At 42.0% G+C, this 23,762-nt stretch overlaps 2 protein-coding genes and 1 long non-coding RNA gene across 3 annotated transcripts; 2 read left to right on the top strand and 1 right to left on the bottom strand.

Annotated features, from left to right (window-relative positions):
- Positions 1 to 1,746: 1,746 nt before the first annotated feature.
- On the top strand, positions 1,747 to 23,719 carry LOC122399446 (paramyosin, long form-like). Its single transcript, XM_043400133.1, has 16 exons — positions 1,747 to 2,132; positions 3,287 to 3,343; positions 5,467 to 5,553; positions 5,636 to 5,802; positions 10,984 to 11,221; positions 11,426 to 11,545; positions 11,860 to 12,009; positions 12,171 to 12,317; positions 12,635 to 12,851; positions 13,001 to 13,128; positions 13,451 to 13,563; positions 21,146 to 21,341; positions 21,429 to 21,557; positions 21,959 to 22,330; positions 22,766 to 23,217; positions 23,583 to 23,719. The coding sequence occupies exons 1-15, from the start codon at positions 2,019 to 2,021 to the stop codon at positions 23,156 to 23,158; spliced, it is 2,628 nt and encodes an 875-aa protein (XP_043256068.1). The 5' UTR covers positions 1,747 to 2,018; the 3' UTR covers positions 23,159 to 23,217; positions 23,583 to 23,719.
- LOC122399447 (paramyosin, short form-like) lies at positions 15,677 to 21,139 on the top strand. The gene is made up of 2 exons (XM_043400134.1): positions 15,677 to 16,743; positions 19,949 to 21,139. Exons 1-2 carry the CDS (start codon positions 16,423 to 16,425, stop codon positions 20,504 to 20,506), a joined length of 879 nt encoding a protein of 292 aa, XP_043256069.1. The 5' UTR covers positions 15,677 to 16,422; the 3' UTR covers positions 20,507 to 21,139.
- LOC122399448 lies at positions 16,845 to 23,678 on the bottom strand. The gene is made up of 3 exons (XR_006259273.1): positions 23,548 to 23,678; positions 23,410 to 23,416; positions 16,845 to 16,855 (listed from the first exon to the last, which is right to left on the bottom strand). It is a non-coding gene; the product is annotated as an uncharacterized LOC122399448 (long non-coding RNA).
- Positions 23,720 to 23,762: the final 43 nt, after the last annotated feature.

The following is a 23,762-nucleotide window of genomic DNA, read 5'->3' as shown; positions in this document are numbered from 1 at the left end:
TATAGTAATGTTTATTGCAAAGATGATTCAGAACGAACGAGTCGAAACGTAAATAAAAATAGCTCGTTTAGAGCTTACAATTAGTCGTCGTTTATTTCCTCTATCAATGAACATACTATTTAATTTTAATTTTACTTCCGTTTGCTTTCTAGAAATAAATTTATTATTTCGAGGAATATGAATAGGAATAGTTTTATTGAAACACTAGTAGCAACAAAGGCAAAATATTTAGAGCAATGTTAGATTAAAGCGTTGTAACTTTACAAGTCGTAACGTATCGTTCCAAGTAATGCGCATCTTGCGTCTAAAACAAAACGGTATGCGAATTCCAGCTGTAACGGTTTCTCATTGCGTGTAGAAGTGATAGTATATGCTTTATGCATCCCCCTAATCTCGAGTATCCTTCACTTTGTAAAAATACGACTTTCGCAAGGAAGGGGATGACTTTCAAAATGTGCAAATATTTTATGAGTAGATCAGTAACTCAGAGGACATCGAATATTATTTTTATAATAAATTGTAATAAACAGAAATTATGGTAAGCGTTTATCTAATAAATATTGGTTTTCTAGTGGTAAATATTGTATTAAATAATGATCAAATTGCGTTTGAGACTTCTTCGTTCTTCGAATTATAAAGATCATATTTTGTTTATTAAAAGAAAGGAAATATTTTTCGTATGTACGTTGATACGATTGTATTTGAATACTGCAAAATGAAACTCAAATATAATGTTTCATGTACTTGTCTCATCGTCTGATTAAATTTTGAACAAAATTAGTGCTTGAATAGCAGTTACCTCTTGAGGTCTTTGATTTTTCGTATATACAGTAGTACTTTGATAATAATTAGACTGCGAATGTTTATGCATTTATGGGAAATTTTAATCCTCAAAAAACTACAGAATGCATTTAATATGCAAAAATATAAGAAATACTTAAAGTAAGATACGAATTATTATATTTAGGGGTTGAGACAGCCCTCTGCGAAGCTTCCGTTTCATTAATTCTATTAATAAAAATGTGAATTTGCATAGAGATCCGCAGTCTACTAATAATTATTATTTACAGTTAAAAACTCCTGATAAAGAAAATGGTGAACGAGGGGAATATTTTACTTGCCATGATACAATACTGTCTAAAGAAAAAATAAACGATTTTAATAAAGAAATATCTCCATAGACCAAGCTATTAAGTATAACATCTCGTTCTACCTTGTTTAAATTTCGAAAATTACAACTATATTTTATAAAAAATAAAATATCATTTAAAAAAAACAAATTTTTGTTTCGTTCATCTACACCTTTTCCATATCTTTTAGTTTTCTTTTTAATACCAGGCACGTTTGCTTGTAACACGACGCTGTAAAGGCTGGTGTTGATGTGGCTGAAAATGGCGTTCAAAATATTCGCGGCACGCGACCCGGTAGCGAAGCGTTAAGATCGAGTTCGATCCACAAGCAAACGTTCCCTGCTACACGTATATTATTTTGAAATTAATATAGTTCGAGTGCTATTCAGCGCGGAATGGCCGGTTTTCGCGAAGATGAGCCTCCTGTTGGCAGGTGCTTTCAGGAAACGTGGGCGTCCGAGGAACGACGGTGGTCGTCGGCTGGTGGTTCCCCTCGACGAACGACGAGGACGTGGAACAACGACGATGACGAGTCCGCGGTCGCGTGTTCCTGGTGGGGGTCGTAGATCTACCGCGCACGCGCGCAACCGTCATTTTGACGAAGCCATGGAGCCGCCGGCGCGCCATACGAACGACGACGGGTCGCGCACTACGAGTAGGGCGCTGGTCGGCTCCGAAACCCCGAAGAAGAGAAGGAAGAAGAAGTAGAAGAAGGTGGAGGAGGAAGTGTGCAGACCACGACGATTTAAATCAAGACGACTTAACTTAGCACCAGCCAGTGCATCGAGGCGAAAACCCGAAGGTTAACGAGGAACCCGAGGAGAAACGAATCTCGGCCGAAGGAACGTGGGATCGTCGAGAAAAAGCGAAGTGATAGAAGCGGACAGGATGTCTTCAGCGATCGCTAAAGCTTCCAAATACACGTACCGCTCCACCGGCGGTGGTACTGCCGATGTCAGCATCGAATACAGCGCCGACCTCAGCACTCTCACCAGACTGGAGGTAGGTTACCAAAGAACGGGATCGACCAAATCGTCCTTTTTCATCGAAATTCGTAACAATTTGTCGGGACTCGCGCGTCCCGTGGGTTACTCCGTTGCTTCGTTATCGAGCACACGACACGACCATTATACATGTATTTATTTCAGTTCATTTTTCGTTTCCGACACGTTCGCGAACACCTTTCGCTCTAGGACCGTCCCGTACCCCTTTCTTTAATCGTAACGAAGCATTGTGACCGATCGACGAACGGAAAAGGTGGAGAACCGAGACCCCAATTGCACAACGGAGGGAGGAGTAGTCCAAGGAGTCTCGCGAGACCCGAGGTAGCCCAACGAAGAGAGTCCAAAATGGCCCCGTGAAGCCTTAAATCGCGGGGGGAGAAGAGACGTCCGAGACTCTGGATCCAAGATATCGAACGAGTCCTTATACGTTGGGGGAAGAGTCATGCCCCTATGAAACCTAATACCGATGGATAGAGTCCAAAGACGTTCGTTGAGAAGTGTCCCGATGATGCAAGGATGACCCTATCGGGGGAGAATCGTTCGAAACCGTCTAGGTCGATTGGATCCACGGCGGATGAAGAGGCGGTAGTGATCGTGAAAAACGGGAAAACGCAGAGCAGTGACCGATTATCGCGGTGGAGACAGTGAGACGCGATAAAGTTCAGTGACCATAAGGGATATTAGTGCCAAACCCTGACGAGGAACCCGAAAGTGACCGTTCCGTGGCTATCGGATTGCTCGTGTACGAAAATAGTCGTGAATATCGGCTCCTGACGATCGGTGTGACATCCTCGAGGCGTTCGCGAAGACAAACGACCCGCTCGAAGGAGGAAACGCGCACTCGTCTCCGCATTCAAGTAAGACTGGTCCTTTTTCACCCCTGAACGAACGTTCTCCCTGGTAGCTCGTTAAGGTCCATGGAGAGAGACGAGCGCACGTTCCTCCGTTCCGTTGAAAACGACCCCAACGGACGGTAGACCGAAGATACTTTCTTGTTCCCTCGAGGACGAGGCCCCGCTCGGAGGCCGTCTGTCTTTCTGAAATACCGAGCGTCCGCTGTTGGATATTTTCGTCGGCCCATTACGTAAAGCACCGACCCTCTATAACGAGCCCCGTGGCACGCTCTAATCCTTCTCTTGCCTCTCGTTTCAGGACAAAATCCGCTTGCTGCAGGATGACCTGGAGTCTGAGAGAGAGCTGCGTCAGAGGGTGAGTTTCGCCAACGCTTTCTCCGATCGCTGCGACGCGTATTTTTCCTCCATCGTTTCGTCGCGGATTTCCTCGAGAATTCTCTCGAATCGAATCGGAAGGCTCGGGGCAGAGGCCGGAGATAAAAATAACGGGACAGCGGCGATAAACGTAAATCTCGAAACTTTATGTAATCCGGGCATTGTGAATTTTGAAACTGATACAAAAAAAGCGAGAGAGGCCCGCTCCACCATAGAGTGGGGAGCAGTAGGTCGAAATGTCCAGCTCTCGAGTCGCGTCTATTTTTGGGGATGCGCGCCTCTTCAGCGAACGAACCCGCATTCCTTTTTCGTGTTCGGTGTACGTGTAACGCGTCGTATTAAGAAAAAAAAGAAAAACAAACAAATATACAAACGTACGGATATATAAATTTTAATGCAATTTATTTTTTTCGATCGATCTCTTTCGTTCTCGTCCACGGTCGTACGTAACCTGGATATTGCAAATTTCGAAGGTTTTTAATCTTGCTCGATTCCGTGGACCTTCGACGGGATGATACAACCACGTATTCGCAGAACGAAGGGATCTCGTTCAAATGGCGCGTTAAATTTAAAAAGACCTTCTCTGGTTTCATTGTTCGGCCAGCTCCGCGGAAATCAAATTCGTACGTAACGCTCGCCGCGATACGTGACTTGAACCTATGCCAGCCGCGTTCTTCGCGCTTTCGAATCGCTAAAGGTTGAAAATTATGATCGCGTTAAATACGCGTTAGGTTCTCTATATATCATCGTTATGAAAAACTCGATGTACAAGGATCGAATGAATCGTTACGTAACATCGCTCGTACCCTATTTTAAATTATTTCAACAATGTCCAGTTAGAGATACTTGTGAATTTAAAAAAAAAAAATTAATCGTGAAATAGGTGTCGCCTAGTTACGAATTCGTTGCAATTATTGGGAACTGTAAACACATTCTTCCCTCTCGATTCATATTAGTGTACAAATAAAATGAATTTTTCAATTTTCTAACAAGAATTTCTTCTACTGTGTTTCAAAATTTATAGTTCGAAATCTGAGGAAGCAAAATTGTGTATAGAAGCTTGTATCGTTCTAAAAATGCAGAATTTCGTGGAAAAAAAGCACGTTAGAGGAAGCGCTCGTTTCGATAGAGTCGGTGAATGCAACGAGTCATGGAGAAACACGGTGGTTTCCGGAGAACGGACAGTTATGGCGATGTCGCGCGTCTATCTTTTCTTGATAAACGCCTCGTTTGTAATATGAATAAAGCTCCCGATATAGAGCCAGTCCGTCCGGAATTAGATCGTTCTATTCGCGGTCCGAAGAAACCTGACGTCAAGCTTGCACCGAGCCGTTCGCGTCGTTCCTCGAGGCCTCTTTCCAAAACAATGCCGCGCATCTCGATTACACTCAACACGCATCAACCGTGTCCCGACAGCGCTCTTCTGTCGTGCTACGATCGAATTCGTACCTCCGGAAAGGAACCAAACTCAGATACGATTATGCACCGAGCCCTTTGTTCGAATTCTTCTATTCGCGATACGATCTCGCGATTATTCGTTTGACAGTTTTCGGACCCGGCTGCACAGGGAACTCTTAAGGCAACGAGGAAATTAAATTTTCATCGGAACCAGTTCCATGCTCGATCGCTTTTAGAATTTACAAATTAATTTTAAGTTTTGGTGATCCACTGGAATAGAAGCTAATTTAAAACCGAATATATGAAAATATTATTAGAGATTAGATCTAAATATTAGATGAAAATATTTGCTTTGTTGATGTGTATTAATTACAAAAAATGACGTCACTAGCAAGTACATTTTCGAATCGAATTTTTAATATTGATAGATCAAAGATCGAGTAAACTGAGAATGAATATTTACAATTAAATAATGCTCTAAAAGGGAAAGTAAATGGAGATATGTGAATATACTTACTTTCTCTGATTCTTCTATTTTCGATACTCTGCATCCTACAAATAGTTGAAAATCAGAAAAAATTCTAGGAAAATTTTCGGGAACACGTTTCACGCTAATACAGAAAATCGTATATATAATGATATTGTACAACGACTCTTCTATTAAACTACCGTTATTCTTTCTTCATTTGCAACGTGCCTTTGCAGATCGAACGCGAACGCGCTGACTTGAGCGTACAAGTTATCCAGCTGTCCGAACGTCTCGAAGAGGCCGAAGGTGGCGCCGAATCTCAAGTAAGCTTAACAGAAATATTTTTAAGTGAAATTCCTCTCGACGTCGACGGAAAATTAATCACTGTTTCTCTAAACGAAACAGTTCGAGATCAACAGGAAGAGGGACACGGAACTGACCAAGTTGCGCAAACTGCTCGAAGATGTTCATCTCGAGAGCGAGGAGACCGCGCATCTTCTGCGCAAAAAACACCAGGAGGTCGTGGTCGATTTTCAAGATCAGATCGATCAACTTGCAAAAGCACGCGTCAGGTTAGTGGAATGATCGACGTACCGTTTTCTGCTCTTCGTTCCTCCAGCCTGCAACGCAAATTAACACCGTTACTTTTCTTCGACACGCGTGGAATACTTGAATAAAAATATTTTTCTAACAATTTAGAATTATCTTTGGAATATCAATATAGAAGGAGATTTAGTTTCTGATTAGAGATAGTTAAATACCTCGATAAATTTTAGTATACTCTGTACATAATTTCTCTCGTACGTGACGTATGATTCATGCTCTTGAAGTATCCAGAACTCTGATCTACGCTTTTAACTGCGCCACTTATCAATCTTTCGGGCAGAGTCTACCAGATAGTGATCACGATATCATCGGTATTTTAGTATCTTTATCAAACGTTAATACATTCGTTATTTTTAATTTTATAAGTATTACACGTTCTTCAGCACGTTAGATGTTAGCCCTTTGCACTCTGAGGGTCTTTAATATGAACAACTAGCAATACAAATTGCAATTTTGTGATGTGACGTATAAATACTTATAATTAAGATTTTATTCATGTTACCACAAATGAAACTCGAATCGAGCTATGGTACCTGTTATGTTTGTCGCCATAGCGGCGCCAGTGGAGTACAAAGGGCTAAACGAAGATCGAAACGAGACATTCTTTGAAATAATTATTCGATAGCAACGATTCCATTAACGTAGCAACGAGAGATCGACGCTCGTAGGGCGCGTGCAGCGCGAAAATGGCGCAGTTAGGAGATTAAAACCAGGTATCAAAGCAAAGGCGCTATAACATTCCGTTTCGAGGGAGCCTAAACACGCTCCGAATCTCGCGCGGGATCCTCGATAGCGAACGAACGAAATCGGAACACCAATAAGCCGCGGTTAATTATATACACTTGTGAAAATAAAATCGCGGCCTCGGTATGCTTGGCTCCGGTGGATCCTCCTCCTCTTTGAGGTCAAAGCGCGCGGAGCGTCAATAAACAGTCCGCCGGAAGTACCAAGGTGCGCCGAAACGACGAGCACGTAGACGGGGGAAAAAATAGAAAAAGAGGGAGGGAAAAAAACGATTTAACGGACGGGGATGAATCACGACGCGACGGTTCGTTAATTATAGCAAGCATCGCGAGAAACGAAAGCATATTCGAAAATTGCGGGAATTATGCTCGACGATACTGGCCAACGGCCAAACAACCAACTTACTCGCACCTGAAATACGCGCAGACTCGTTCCCTCGGCTTTTCTAAACATAACCCGCGTCCTTTTCGACGTCCCGGCGCCCCGACGCCGCCGATACCCGCGCCACAAGGACGACTCCGTCTTCGAAAATTCACGCAGAACTGTCATCGAGACGCCGTCCATTATCTAATCGATCCTCCCCTCTCTCTCTCGTTCGCTTCGAATTCGCCTAGAATTCCGAGAGAAGAGAAAACTAGAAGAATTTTTTTTTAACCGAATGAAAAGAAATTTTAAAGGTTCGCTTTGTGCATTTCTCGAGCAAAAGCCCGCGACTCGTTGCGTAATCCCGTCGAAATCCAGAAGTCAGAGTCGGAATTATTCTCTCGATCGCGCGGAATTCGAGGCTTCTTTTCTTCGTGATTTCCTAACGCTATTTATACCGTGGCGCTAGAAATATCTTTCTCGGCGACATTTTTATTTCGACTTTGTCCCTTCGGTGTTCGGTTATGTAATCTCTCGACGAGCGAACGAATATGAAATCGCGCGAAAGATTCGCCATTTTGTGCGACTTCCATTCCCCGGGATTTATTTACGTTGACTTTGTTTCCCCGACAACGGTTTACGCAATCTTCCGACAACAAAACGAACGTAAAACAGAGAAACGAAACGGTTCTCTCGATCGAGCGGGATTTTATTGGTTTCTTGCAAACGTTGCTGCAGCAGTAACCTTTTCTTTTACTCGATGCTTCGTTTCTCCAGTATCCATTGTACACTCGTACGAACATACTGCTCGAAATAATTAAAAAACTCCCTGGTAGTAAAAGTAAATTGGTTTTAAAAACCTAATACATACGTTAAACTAGAAGTAATTTAATGTAGACACAAAATATTCTTGTTAAATTGCTACATTAAAAACGCAGTGCTCTTTTCATTCCAGGTTGTTTTTCCAGACGTCGGGTTCATTTTAGAATCGTTTAAAAATTTCTGTTCCACGTAATTATCGAGCATAAATTGATTTCTCAAAGCCTTTGACTCGTCGTCGGTTTCTTCTCGCATTAATTTCCCCGCGTAAACGTTAAAACGAAGTAAACGACATCTCGTAGGAGTTATTATTTTCCTTCCGGTGCACAACTTTGAAGTTCCCTCGCGGGTATAATTTCGCAGTCTCGTGGAGCAGCAGGAACGACCGATCAAGAATTTTAACTGAAATTAGATCCGAGGGGGACTCCGTTCCGAGTGTACCTATCAGCAAAAGCAATTACGACATTTATACGTCAACAGAGTCACGGCGAAGTAACAGCTAATTGCCCCTTAATATTTCAGCTAGGAAAATAGAACGCCGTTAAGGCGTCCGGGAGTAATAAATGAAAAGCGAAAACGAAGGTGAAAATTACTCCTCCGTCCATTTTCTTTTCTCGTCACGCGGAAGCGGTAGGCAGAATGTAGCAGGTGTCAGGACTTCGAGAATTCGCAGCGCGGAAAAAAAGTTTCCACCTGTTGGCACGGGAGGAGCGTTTTAAACGCTTTTAAAACAGACCCGTCCTACTTTTCGTGTCGTTCGCCTCGTTTTCTTCGTCCCCGCGTTTCGCTGTCTTGTTACTCTCTCGTTTCGTTCTTCTCTTCACTCTTTACATATTCTTGTTAATACGTTCTCTGCATTTCATCCTCTTCGAATTTCTCGATAGTTAGTTTTATTAATGGTTCTCTGCGCAAGATACAGAGAATCGACGTATTATCCATACAACTTGCGAATGTAATAATACCGACAGGGGAATAAATTGAACGTTATTTGACGTTTCTCGCCAACCCTGAAGAAGCAACAACGATCGCAAGAATAACGGAGTCGTAGTTGGTATTTAAATTCCGTGACAGTTTGTATCTCGAGTTCATCCCCCTGGTACGCAACTTTAACCCTCTCGGTGCTATTAGATTCGAAGGCTCGATCGATCATGCGTACGGAAATTCCGCGCATTTATTATGCATGCTCGCCAAACGCGGAACACCGATCGTTCCCCAAAGGATCGAACGGCTGCTGCTCGACCGTAAAGCGTCCTGGAAGTAGTTACGTACCATATTAAGCCAGACGTTTATTCTATTCCACTAGCCGTACCAAGTCAGACATTACAGTCATCCTTCGTAAAGTAAAAAAAACAGTTTAATATTCAGAGATTTGTCAAAGGTACGATTTTTGTACTCTATTTAAATTCTACGTTCACCCTCCCTATCGCTAGTCTGTTCTCAGATTCTTTGGTCTCGTTGCTCTCGTCCGGGGGATTCTTTTTCTTCTTTTCCATTCGTTTTCGAAGTTTCACAGTTTTTCGCCTCCCGACTTTCTTTCTTCCCGGTTCACCCCTCCGTTCCTTCTCCACCCCTCCCACTCCTCGTCCCGTCTCGGTCTGTCTCCCGTTTTTATTCCGACGGTCTCTCTCCCCGCGGGTCGTTTTGCTCGCGCGGCCGCTACTACTCGGCTTATGACTATTTTTAACCGTGCGAGTCGCGCGGCAATCCTCAACCCCGTGTTACCGCGCCATATTAGTACAGGCGACCGGCCCGGATCCCCACTATCCTCGGAATCGGCCGACACCTTACACCCTCTGTTACGTGTAGGTGGACAGCATCGATATCGCGGGGATTCGATATTCTCCTACCCTCCCCTCCCCTCTCTCCACGCGACGCTCCTCGACATCCACGGGGTGTTAACGCGATTTACGGGTATTCCGTTGCCGGAGGAATTCCTGCTCCACGGTGTTCGAGGGAAAAACGTCTGCTCTAGCGATCCACCGTAGCAAATAAACTCGTCGATCGAAACTGGATGCCCCAAAACAATTTAGAACGCAATTGTTTTCATCGTAACAGAGGAAAAGAGAAATTAAGAAAACTTAATAAAACTTCATCAGTTTTTTAAAGAATATAAGTTATCGAAGGACCTTGAATAAATAAATTAATTGTGATGGGACGAAAGAAAATTTCGAGCACGACGATCTATGCTTTTCTGCCTTATGTTTGTACCGAAGCTTTGGATAGTAAAAAGTTTGCGTTTGATGTATGTATCGTTATAAAACTTCATCAGTTTTTTTAAAGAATATAAGTTATCGAAGGAGCTTGAATAAATAAATTAATTGTGATGGGACGAAAGAAAATTTCGAGCACCACGATCTATGCTTTTCTATCTTATGTTTGTACCGAAGCTTTGGATAGTAAAAAGTTTGCGTTTGATGTATGTATCGTTGTCGAAGGCGATTCGGAGTCTGGACTACAAAATGGACGTGTTATATTTTTAATAATAGAATTGTAGCTTTATTTCCAATAATGACGCGAAGGCATCAAAAGCTTGAGTATTTCGTAACGGGTTCTAAAAATAAACGAAACTGCCGTGCAAACGCAAACAAATGCGAGATATATTTTCGTAAGTGGCACAGAACGAACTTTTTAACAATTCATCGACGATAGACGGTTTGAAAATAACGGGAGGTATCGAACTGAAACGTGCAATATTTTAAATAATATAAATACGAATATCTGTAGAAAGAATAAATAAATTTTGTCGCTCTTTAATTAATTCATGGATACACAGACTCCCAGATTTTGACGACCAAATAACCTTATAAATAATCGAGAAATTTCTTTCTTTATATGTAAAATAAAATTGATGGTTTAATCTATTAAAAAGTACTTGCACTAGTGTTCAATTTTCAACTTATCGTGACACAGAAGTAAACACTAACATTGCGAATAAATATTCATATTAGCTTTGACTTTTATTTATATCAGAGGAAACAATGCAAAAATAGCACACGTAAGTGCATAACTGCATAATTGTTTCATAATTACAGCGAACGAATAATTTTGAGAAAACTTGTTAAGACTATGGAAACCCTTATATTTTCTCTCAAAGTACTCTTTCGTTGAATAACAATGGAACACTATGCTGGTGAGCACGCAAATTCTCGGTGTTGTATTCTTTGATTCCACTTTGGAAATATATGAATCCTGCTGAAAAGAATTGCTCGGGAAATTTTCAGGGCCGACAAGGAAAAATCGAAATTCCAACAGGAGGTTTACGAGCTCCTCTCCCAGCTCGACAGTGTCACCAAAGAAAAGGTGATGTCCATAAAGACAGTGGAGAAGCTCGAATTCCACGTGGCCGAGCTCAACGTGAAAATCGAAGAACTGAACCGTACCATCGTTGACATCACCAGTCACAAAACCAGGCTCTCCCAGGAAAATATCGAACTGACCAAGGAAGTGCAGGACCTGAAGGTGGGATAATGTTCATCCCGAATTTTACTTTGCATAGCCCTAAAATTAACTAATATAATAGATATAAACTAAAACATCATTGACCTTTGCAAGCTTCGAATAGAATATTTCTAATCCTCCAAAGCACCGTCTGTATTTACATTTTACTAATTTTTATATCTTCTCTATCCTTCGTATAATTGTGTTTCATTGATACAATTGCAGCTCAACATCGAGAACGTAATTTACTTGAGGACGCAGATCGCGGGCCAGCTCGAGGACGCTCGTCGTCGTCTCGAAGATGAAGACCGTCGTCGTGCCATGGTCGAAGCCTCTTTACATCAGGCAAGCTTTGTTTCAACTATAAAAATTACATATAACTATTCCTCGATAATCAGGAAATATGTTCGGTAACAATATTATCGTCGAAAAAGATTTAATCGAATACCGTGTCTGTTAACTCGCAGCAAATAGGATTATTTTACAAGAAATCGAATAAAACTATAATCAGTAATTGAGACACTTGACGTTCAGTCTGTATGAGATACTTTTTAAAAAGACCTTTATAATTATTTTTTATATCAAATTTAAATAAAAACAGACGTACGGTTACGATCAAGAAACTTGCAAGAAGTAATAGCAATGTTAATTGTCGACAGGTCGAGTCCGAATTGGAATCCGTTCGCATTCAACTTGAAGAAGAATCTGAAGCACGTTTGGACATTGAACGTCAGTTGGTCAAAGCCAACGGCGAGGTACAAATTTGGAGATCGAAGTACGAAACCGAAGCCAACGCTCGCGCCGAAGAGGTAATTACCGAAAACACAACAAAATTATTTGGGAAAAGATACGAACAAAGTAATCAGAATATGCTCGTTAAAATTTCCTCGACGTTTTTCGATATTTTTATGCTCGTTCACGCTCTGTTTATAACGATTTCTGTATATGAAAATGTTATCGAACTGCGCAGGTAGAGGAACTTCGTCGCAAATATGGCGCGCGTATCCAGGAACAGGAAGAACAAATTGAAACTTTGCTCGTCAAGATCAACAACCTCGAGAAACAGAAATCGCGCCTCCAATCCGAAGTGGAAGTACTGATCATCGACTTGGAGAAGGTGTGATACAAAATACTTTGACTAAAAAGGCTTTTTATAATAATTTAATAGCCACTGTAGATTTTTTATATCTTGGAATATATCATAGAAATATTTTTATACATCCATAAACATTTGACCCACGATCGTCAAGTATATCAAAATCTCTGATCTTAACTTTTTCATGAAATTGTATAAACCATACTGATCTTATTTTTATACTTATTTTTATCGCAACCGTGGACGAATATTATTAATCCTGGTAGGAGCTTTTTAAATTATAATTGTTATGTAGGTTTGCAATGATTTTTTTAACGGTGCGGGGAATCTTTTTCAAGGCCAATGGAACAGCTCGCGAGCTCCAGAAACGCGTGGAGCAATTGGAGAAGATCAATATCGAGCTGAAGGCCCGTTTGGACGAGAGTATGGCAATGTACGAGCAGAGCCAGCGTGATCTTCGCAACAAGCAACAGGAACTTCAACGCACCATCGCCGAGCTCGACAAAACTCGCGAGATAAAGGACCAACTGGCTCGCGAGAACAAGAAACTAGCAGGTGAATAAAATTACCCTGAATAATTTGCCCAATACGTGTCAAGTTCAGAGTTCGAGATTTTCAATTTTACGTCGTCGAATCTGACGCAAAGGCTTATACATTTTTTTAACGTTTTGGAGTAATACGAACGAATTATTCGATCGTTCCAGATGACCTTGGCGATGCCAAGAACCAGCTGGCCGATATGAACCGCAGACTTCACGAGCTGGAACTCGAACTCCGTCGTCTGGAGAACGAAAGGGAAGAGCTCGCAGCTGCTTACAAAGAAGCTGAAGCTGTAAGTGTTATAAAACCCAATTCGCGTAATTTTCTACTCGATGTTGACACGAAAAAGGGAAAAAAGCAAAATAAAACTACGAAGAATTTCATAGAATCATTTGATTGAACATTCCAAGTTTTCGAGTTCTACCAAGAACCTTCTTTATCTCTTTTCAGAATTCTTTGTTTCCGTTGTGACTTTCTTTTAATCTCTTAATAAAATAATCGAACATTCTGTTCGATAGTATTTGTTTAGTAGAGAGTCTACGCTATTCGAGAATTCTATATATGTATAATACGAATAATACGAAATAGTTTTTAACAAAACGTGTCAATTTTAGGGCCGTAAGATCGAAGAACAGCGTTCGCAGAGACTGGCCGCCGAATTGACCCAGCTTCGTCACGATTATGAACGCCGCCTGACCGAGAAGGACGAAGAAATCGAAATCATTCGGTGAGTACGCGAAATATTTTCACATCCTCCTTTAATCACCCCAAAAACTACGAGATTAACTGATTTCATGTAATCATAATCATGATAATACTCCTTTTAAACGTCAGTTCCCGTAACACGTTTCCATTAACGAGACGAATATTAGAAAATAATTTTTGAAACTTAAAAACCTTCTAAATTGCAATACTGTATCGTTAATTCAATATCATCGCTATTTTAATAATTTATTCCACCAAGATCGAAGCGTTGCACAAATATTTATATTCCTTTGCCACTTTTGCTCAAATATCATTGCTCTTTCTCTCATTCTTGGCATTAAAAGACTAAGTAACGCTCTTTCGATCAATAATATACTATTCCTATACTTTAATTTTTTATTTCGATATTTCAAAATGTTATAATTCAGCAAAAGATTACAGAAAGAATTATAGAAGAGAAAAACGAATGCTCAGAAACCAATTTCGATCTTTCTTCAAAGCTCATTATCTAATTTGCATCACAAATATTTTACTGTGTTACGTTTGCATTATCTTTCTAACAGCATGCTGTTTCAGCGAGAGTTTATACAGATTCGAATATTATTTAAAAATGAAAGAAAAGGTGTCGTCGAAATCGAAAGTACGAATTATTAGTTGCTCCGTCGACTTTATTTCTGGGTGCAAGCACGATGCATCGCGCTATTAATAAAACAGTTAATTTTATCTCGATCAAGTTTGTCGTCGATCAACGCGATCGATTAATCACGCTGGGTGTCTTCCGACCCGTCAGACGTTCAAGGGAATATCCTGTCGCGTTCTAATTATTTATTTATACGCTCGTCATATACAGAATCCGACGATTGCCAAGAGCGAATTGTCATGCGGTGACAATCGCGATGACTATTTTTCTTGGCTCTGATATTCACGACGTGGACGCTACGCAACATCAATCGCTCCACATATCGATTATATCACCACGAATCAAAGGAATAAATTCACGAAGACGATTCGACAACTTCTTTATCGTTAATATACGATATTATAACAATATCGTTAAAACTTCACGCTGTACGATTCGAACGAGTCGTTTTAATCTGCTATCGAAGAATGTACAAGTGATTTGTTTAAGAAGAACAGTGAGCAATGTATTTAATTTAGCGAAAGAGAACGTTACATATCACGAGGAACAATTCACGTGAGTATCACGATGTTTACGATCATCGAAGGAAAAATTGCCTCGCTTGAGAAAGAAATACTCGACGAAGAAGGACGCTATCGTTTCGTTGCTTTCTATAGAAAGAGGCTTTAAGATTGTTAGGAAAAAGATACGACGAACGAAAGAAGAAATACGATATTCGCGAATTCAAAGGGATAGAAACCTACGACAAGGCCGACACGGTTCAACCACTGTTGCGCCATCGAACGTTGTTCTACTTTGCCCTTTCACCCGTGCATTGCTTCTTTATGATTCCACAAGTGACACAGAAACGCACACGATTCTATATTTGGTATCCTTCCGAACAGAAAAGAAATACACTGCAAAAAATGTTGAAATATAACTAGATTATGGAATATTATAATTCTAGATTTTGAAAATATAGTATTTCATTGATAGGCTGATAAGTCACTTGAACGACATGGCAAATAAACATTAAGTAAAATGACTTAACACATGGGCATAACTAATAATTACATATGAAACAAAATCAACTCGAAATATGGGCCAATGGAAAAATATCTACCTTCCAATATCATCAAGATAAAAGTATTTATCGAACGTTTTACTTAAACATGTTCGTAAATTTAATTGAATTTAGGACAGATTATGATTTCATTTTTGAACATTAATACACAAAGAATTTTTAAGAAAAGACCTTTAAAGTCATGATACGTCATATAATCACAAATTTTTACGTTTCAATGATTCTTTAATATAAAAGTTATTTTTATCGCGAGGTAATTTATATTTAATCTATTTAGTTTTGTTTTTCTACCTCTTCCGTAGACAAACAAAATAACAATATTTACATTTTCCTGTTCTGTTCGAACAATGAGTTAAACTTTGAATTGTGTATAGTACGATTAAATCTGACTCTGGATTTAAATAAAAAATATAAAAATAATATTATCGTTCGACACCATTTCTAAAAATGTCGAAATATAAAAAAATGAATATAAATCGCTATATAAAGAACCTGACATTTTCATAATGTGCATCAATACTTTTGAAAAAAGGGAATCAGTTTCTAAAGATTAAATAAATACGCGTGCCAGTGTGATATAAACAATAACAATCGGAACCTTCCAATTACAAATATAGTGAATCGAGTGACACGGTTCGAGTCATTAATGAAAGACGCGTAACAACGATGCGCAACGTAGCTATTAATAACCATAACCGATCAGCCGCGGTCCAATTATTACCGGGTGGTGCTGATTGGCCGTCCTCAATGTGGCAACCGTAAGAAAAAGCTACAAAAGATACCACCGCGCTAGATCGGCCCAATTTTTCACGATTCTTTCGTTGCAACTATCGTCTCCGATCATCCGACTATGACAAATCCGTGAGTAGATCGAACAGACAGCAATAAACGAAAACCCCGGCCTCTAACACTCTCGACGACCCCAGAAAGAGCATTAACACGATTTCTATTCAAGGTAGAAGTTGGATGACAAATTAACACACCCACACAGACACTCGAAATAAAAGTCAAAGCAAAAGTCTCGAGGAAGACCAAGGTTGAAAGGAAAACTAAATAAGAAAGGTCGACGGTGCCTCGAGTTAAAATCTCGACGAAGTCACGCCATAGAGGGAATCTGAGAATATAGAAAGAGGCACGAAAGGGACTCTCTTCGTTAAAAGTCAAGAAAAGATAGGAAAATGGTGGGTTATATGCCACCGATGCACGTGCCATTGGAGCCAAAGTGGAAACACTGGCCCACCTACATCTACGACGTGAACTACAACTACGGGATCAACTTCTACCAGCCGATGATCGATTACATAGACAGGAAAGGGAGGACCTCGACGACCTCGAGGGACTATCGGTACGAAAGGTGGACAGAGCCACCGGAACTGCCGTGGTCAGACGGAAGGGCTCTGTGGGAGGGCAGACCGGTGGAGCCGTACTCGAGGCGCGAGCTGATCGAGCTAGCGACGAACGCGGAGGATCAGGCCAGGGAACACCTGTCGCGCTTCAAGGTACGAGAGAACACGAAAAAAAGAGACGAAAGGAGAGTGAAAGCTGGGCGGTCGGGACCGGGACAAAGCGCGTACGATCAATTTTCTAGGCGCCGTGCGACTTGACGACTGCCTGACCTTTTCGGTTTCTAAATTTGGTGCCGCGGAAGTGGCTGCCCGAGGTGCACGCCTCGTGGCGGGTTCCCCTGCCAGAGATATATCGCTCTCGTTGGTTAACCGAGCGAGTTAGTTTCGATGAGGGACGACATGCTCGGAAACAGTGATTCGTTGGGCGCCGGTGCTGTTGACGAAAGGTTTTAGTGAACGATCACAGGCATGGAAACTTTTGCATGGAACGCGTTACCCGTGGATGAGATGTTTTATGATAGTTTGGTGATGCAGTGAATCGAATGAAATGAAAATGTTTCGAGGTTTTCGAGAGTAACGACTTTGAGAATTCGTGCAGCGTTGGGGGAGAAAAAGAGTATCGTTTTGTTATTGGATAGTCGAATTACTAATTACTGATTTTTGCAAACTGTTACGCTGGAGTTTGTGTGCATAAAAATTGGAATTTTGAGAACATTCTCGTAATCAAGTTGATGTGTACCCCAAATACTGAAGAAGTTTTTCTCGAAAGCCTCGTATAAACAAAATTTTATTCTACCTTTTCGATTCGCTTTTTCACCTGGAGTCTTCATAGTGTCGCTTGTATAGTTGCAACCCTCATTGTGGAATACTCAATTAGGGTACTTGGGAATTATTGGTACAGGCAGGTGTTTAGGCAATTAGCTTCGAAAGTAGAGACTCTTGGATTGTTTTAAATAGATAGAATGCTGGTTCAAAGTAGATTAAGTTGCAAAATTGTTAAGGGTTCTAACCTGTTGAGGGAGAAGGAACATTGTGTAAAAGAGATCTCTTCGTTGACACGTCAACTGTTACGTCAGGCATATGTTTCATTCCCTAAAAATTCAGGAACTAGAATCGTGGCTCCTACAAAAATTTCAAGGGATTATACAAATGTTAAGAACAAAATATAATTAGTGTAGAACAGTGATACCTAACCTTTCTTTGCTTGGACCAACTTTGGCAATCTAAGGGTGCTTTTGCATTTGTGAATAACGTTTTTAGAATCCTGATTTGACGAAATACAAGGCACCAAACAACATGGAAACTTGCACTGCGTCTAAAAAATGAGGATAATATAGATTAGACAGGAAACGTTTAATTCTAAGAGAGTAGCCTTCTCAGGTGTTTGTAAAATTCCTTTCTTAAATATATCGCTTCTCTTCCACATCCAGCAAATTAGCCAAAGCTTCTAATTTCTCAGTATTCAGCTACGAGAGTATATCTTTTCTAAATATTTAGAATTTCTTTAAAAAGTTAGCAGACCACAGACGTACCGCTGGAATAAAGTATCGGATCGAAGGCGTAAATTACGAAAGATCCTGACGCGATGTTGAGGCTGGTTCTCATTTCGCGTATACAACAATCGATAGAGGATTCCAGAACGGAACAGGGTCCGGTGGTCTTGAAATAGGTGATTCGCAAATAACACGGTGGTTAACCCGTCGACTTCTAATAACGAGTCACACTGGTGGCGAAGATCGCGATTCAAATGTAACAAGCGCGAGTTCGCGCTCGCGGCACTTAGCGGGCACTGTTTTCGCGTCGTTAATATTCGATCTATGAAGCAGGTGGACGGACACATATAGACTCGAATATATATAGAATTTGGATACAGTCTGGTGCGATGTAACGAGCTCGTGCAACTTCGACAGGTTTCAATTTTAGACCTTATCGACTTTCGATAACGTCTCGAAAAGGGCTCTTTGTGTAAAAATAGATTTTGAAAATTTACCGTATGTTCCATGATCTGTTACTCATCATACACTATCGGCTATAATGTTACTCGTTTGTTAATAAAAGTCTGGGGCAGGCGAGTCAACTAATTTTCAGTCGATTATCTTGACACTGCAGTTCGTTATGAAACAAAATATTGATCCTCCTATCGATTAGGTTTGTTTTATTGACAAACATAATCGAAAGAAAACAATATTATCAATCATCAAAACACTGATATTGTTCAGAAGCAAGCAAACATTTAGGTTCGTTTGATTAAATTTCTGTATTAACAGAGGACCATCGATGACCCTCGCAGTAATTAAGAACCGTGAACAAGCTTTTATCATAAAACGTGGTATTTCTATATAAACTATAAAATTAATTTAATATTTAACTTCGAATCCAATAGGAAAAATTATTTGAACCGCAAAGAATTAAAATAGACAGAGGTTGCTTTAGTTTCGCCAGAACCCGTATCTCCACTCGTACTAATGGCTTTCGTCGCCACCTGGTTACTGTCCCACTGTCACAGAAGATTAGCTCTTAAAAGACAGAACTCCATTTAGGCCGCTTAAAATTCCCTCGTTATAATGCTTTTTAATTCGAGAAGTATTATTTAGTCGATAATCCGTTTTGTATAGCAGTTATTCCGTTTTTTACGGTCTGCAAGCAAAGCATTCTCCGATCTTTGTTTACATTCAAGAGGAAGCCTCGTATCAGTGAATTTCGTGCCACCAACCGTAAACGTGTTTCGAGCGCCGGTCTCTCGAGGGTTAATTTAAGACGTACGCTGCAACGGGATGATCGCCAAAGCGTGCTCGGTTCCCTTAAAGCGGAAATTCCTGATCGTTTATCGTCGTTTCTAACGACCTGACAACCCGTTCGCGGCTCGACGGTGCGTGATCGCCCGAACGGGGACAATAAAAATATCGCGGAAATGCGCGCACCCTCGTTGCTGGCAGCCAATTACAATTTGGACCGGCCGTTGGACACGCGACGAGGAACGGGGTGTCTGCCAAATCGCACGTAGCCCGTATATTAAAAATCCATCTAGCGTCTCCAACCCCGGGTCCGGGACGCCCGGCGGTCGGCAAACGCCTCGGATTGGCAGTCGTTCCCGAGTCTCTAGAGAGAGTCGATCGAGTGCTACGGTCACTTTCGAATTCTGGACCGTCGCGGCTAAGTTTAGGCTCAGCTCGGCTTGAACAGAGAGTCGCGCACACGCTCTCGACAGTACCGATACCCCTTCGCGTTAGGTAGCGCGCGTTCGCGAAAATCACACGTCACCGCTTTCTCTCTTCGTCGCGTACGATCGAACAGCCCGCAGGAATCACCCCGGGGACGAGACTGACAAACCGATCTTCTCTGGTATTTCGTCCAAAAGATAGCGAATCGCTCGGACTTCAGCTTGTCGAAGACAGCGCAGGCCAGCCACGTGACCAGAGAGCTGTTTCCGCCGCGAACCAGGGAGTTCAGGTTGCGTTCGTTACCGTTGCTGGTGGACAGTGCGAGGATCAGAAGCCAGGCGAGGCAGATACAGCGCGAAATGGCCGCGATCGATCTACAAGCACTGAGGGACGTGCAGACGATGGCCGATGTGCAGAGCGCCCTCGATCATGGCAAAAGTCTGCGCGGAAAGTCGGCCAGAGCGATCGAGTTCCAGCTGACCGCCGAGGCCATGAAAAACCTGAACGTCAGCCAGCAGCTGGCGGACGTCAGGAAGTGTCAGAGGGAGAACGCTCTGTGGGACATCAACGATACGCGGCTCAGGCTGCTGGAGGACAGGACCAGGAACCTACTCGACGAGGAGAGGCTCGCGGCGCCGTTGGACAGCCTCAGCAGGGACCTCAAGGGATACGAGCAGAAGTCCAGCAACTATTTCCTGAACAAGAGGTATCAAGACCCGACGAGACCGAGACGGTTGTACGGGTGCCTGGGATAGGGGCCGATTTTTCGATAATGCAACGTGAATTCACGTAGATATCTGTTGTAGTTGTGGGTAAGAGCTATGTGAAACGGATGGAACCAAGAGATAAATAAACGAAAGACGTTTTAAATCGACTCGTTTGATTCGCTGGACCAGGTTTTTCACTCGGGAGATCGTTTTCCAACTGTTTTTTTACGATATTTTTGGTTAGAGTAGCTTTCTAGGCTCGATTGAGAGTGGAGTAAGTGTCGTCTGATGGACGACGTTGCAATGCAACCACCTTTTCTTTATGGCAATGTCTTTCGCATGAATTTCTTGCTAATTAACAAATCAAAGGAGAAACTAACACTGTCAGGGTTCGAATTATTATCACTCGTCTGCTTTGAATTTTAAATATAGTATTCTTTCGCAAGGCAGAGTCTCTGAGTGACAGTAACGCGAACACCTTGCACAACCACCCTTCGAAACACCTTAGTTACTTGCCAGTCCCCCCATTTTATTATTAATAGCACAGGAATCTTGATAGTTCTTCCATTTTCCATACTCTCTCTCTAATCGACGATAATCATCACCCACCAAAGGCAATAACATCTGTCACAAATCCCACCCGAAACTGACCATGGAACTCTGTTCATACGTAATGAAATAAATTAGCAAGCAGACCAGTATCGAGATCGAGCAGCTGAACGCTCGCGTGGTCGAGGCGGAGACGAAGCTGAAGACCGAGGTGCAGCGCGTGAAGAAGAAGCTCCAGATCCAGATCACCGAGCTGGAACTCTCGCTGGACGTCGCCAACAAGAACAACATCGATCTGCAGAAGACGATCAAGAAGCAATCTCTCACCTTGACCGTAAGCTAGAACGCACGTTGATATATCCGTCGACGGACATTTGGCAAGACGTACCCGTCACCGTCGATATCGTTTTGTTATTTTCAGGAGCTCCAAGCTCACTACGACGAAGTTCAACGCCAGCTGCAGGTAACCCTGGACCAGCTGGGCATCAGTCAACGGCGTCTACAGTCGTTGACGGCCGAGCTCGAGGAAGTGCGCGGCAACTACGAAACTGTAAGTGCTTTCAGCGACGAAAATACACGAAACAACAGCCTGATAGCTTATATTTGGTCGAGGAATAACACCTGCCAATTTTATACAGCTTTTGGTCGCTATAGAACCTATTGGTATTGCGTCTTCATAGGAAAATTTTATTCCGATCGAAGTAAACATGATTTGTTTACGTTTGAGTACATTGATATATTAGGTCGTTCTGAAATTGAATAAAATTTGCAATTTAATAGGCAACAAACGAAATTTGTCAGCTCAAGGAATTTCTGAATTTTTAGACATACTAACACGAACGATTCATAGAAGTTTGAAAGAAATAGATACAAAGGTTGAAGTGAGTCCACTTAAGGGTTAAAAATGACGAAGTGAATCGTGACTAACGATATGTAATTGTATTTTGACAGGCCCTACGAGCAAAGAGAACCGTCGAGCAGCAATACGAGGAGTCGGTTAGCCGCATCAACGAGCTGACCACCATCAACGTGAACATCGCCTCGTCGAAGGCCAAGCTCGAGCAAGAGCTGTCGACCCTGGCTGGTGACTACGAGGAGGTCACTAAAGAATTAAGAGTGAGCGACGAGAGATACCAACGGGTGCAGACCGAACTGAAACATACCGTGGAGATACTCCACGAGGAGCAGGAACGCATAGTGAAGATCGAGGCCATCAAAAAGTCCCTCGAGATCGAAGTGAAGAACTTGTCCGTCAGATTGGAGGAGGTCGAGGCAAACGCTATCGTGGGAGGCAGACGCATCATCAGCAAGCTCGAAGCTAGGGTGAGATATTTTAATCGAAGTCTATTAGAGTGCACTGGTCGACGTGGTCTTTTATCTCTATAAAAAATTAGGTTGAAATCGAATTTTGTTCCAAATCGGTAACGTAGTTAGTTCTAGAGAAAACAACTATTTAAAAATAGAAAAGTGAAACTGAAGATTCTCTCCTTTCATGACCTTACTATACATATATTTCCTATTTACATCGGAAGCTAACCAGAATTTGGTACCAAATTTTGTCCAGTTTTTTACAAAAAAAATATAAATCATTCAACATCACAGACATTCACAAACTATACATTTTCCTAAAAAAGCAAACAATAAGACTAGAAGTGAATATTGTAAACTTCATTGAACGTGTACTATAAGAAAAGTCGTGAAGTTAAATGGCGCCAAAATAATAGTCTTTAGAAATGCTAAGTGAAATTTGAAATACAGATTCGCGATTTGGAGCTGGAATTGGACGAGGAGAAGCGCCGACACTCCGAGACGGTGAAGATCCTGCGCAAGAAGGAGCGTAACATCAAAGAGGTGATGATCCAGGTAGAGGAAGACTCGAAGAACATCGCGTTGCTGCAGGAGTCGCTGGACAAGGCCAGCCAGAAGGTGAACATCTACAAGAGACAGCTCCAGGAACAAGAGGGCATGTCTCAGCAGAGCGTGACAAGGGTCCGGCGATTCCAGAGGGAACTGGAGGCAGCGGAGGACCGCGCCGACACAGCCGAGAGCAACTTGACTCTGATACGCGCGAAACACCGCAGCTTCGTCACCACCTCCACCGTGCCCGGTTCCCAGGTGTACCTTGTCCAGGAGACGAGGACTGACATGTAAAAACGCCGTCGATACCCACCCCTTGCCACTTCGAACGCCACCTCGTCGTCTTTAGAAACGTACGTATCGCGACGCGACTACGTGAACAGGGACGGTAGAGCAATGTTCAGAAAGTAATCCATTTCGAGGGTTTCCATTCGTTGCATATGCAAGACAGAAATTTATATAGAAATCGATTTGGTAACTTTTGTATGTGCAAAAAATGGAACTCGTGACCCCCGATAAACGTGCATGAAATTCTTAAAATATACTCGTTTGCTTTTATACTCGAAAAAGAAAAGAGGGACGAGATTTATCGCTTTTTGTAGTAGATTATATCGATTAAGAACCATCACAGAGGGTTAATTTTCACGCTCGGAACGTTGGACCGATCCTTTCTTCTCGTTCACGACGAGTGTGGTTAGATCTTTGTGAATGTCCGCAGGCGTAACGAGCAAACGACGAAAATAAAGGAGGAGCCCTGATACATCACCGTAAGTTAAAAGGGCCGAGGAGAGTTTCCAACGGGCCGCACGCGGGAACATCGAAAGAGCGGAAAGATTGGAAAAAGAAAAAAGCAAACAAAAAAAACCGTGCCACCTTTATTGTTCGTCCGCAACTGTGA

Source organism: Colletes gigas, unplaced genomic scaffold (assembly GCF_013123115.1).
Source record: "Colletes gigas isolate AHSC1104 unplaced genomic scaffold, ASM1312311v1 Colletes_gigas_Sc00013, whole genome shotgun sequence".
Lineage (NCBI taxonomy): Eukaryota > Metazoa > Arthropoda > Insecta > Hymenoptera > Colletidae > Colletes > Colletes gigas.
This window is presented reverse-complemented; position numbering and strand designations above follow the sequence as displayed.

Excerpts from the sequence above, each read along its gene's own strand:
- LOC122399446 (XM_043400133.1), top strand. The coding sequence starts at position 2,019 with ATGTCTTCAGCGATCGCTAAAGCTTCCAAATACACGTACCGCTCCACC. Across the intron at positions 5,803-10,983 it reads CTTGCAAAAGCACGCGTCAG|GGCCGACAAGGAAAAATCGA; the intron begins GTTAGTGGAATG and ends GGAAATTTTCAG. Across the intron at positions 11,546-11,859 it reads TCGAAGCCTCTTTACATCAG|GTCGAGTCCGAATTGGAATC; the intron begins GCAAGCTTTGTT and ends AATTGTCGACAG.
- LOC122399447 (XM_043400134.1), top strand. The coding sequence starts at position 16,423 with ATGGTGGGTTATATGCCACCGATGCACGTGCCATTGGAGCCAAAGTGG. Across the intron at positions 16,744-19,948 it reads AACACCTGTCGCGCTTCAAG|ATAGCGAATCGCTCGGACTT; the intron begins GTACGAGAGAAC and ends TTCGTCCAAAAG.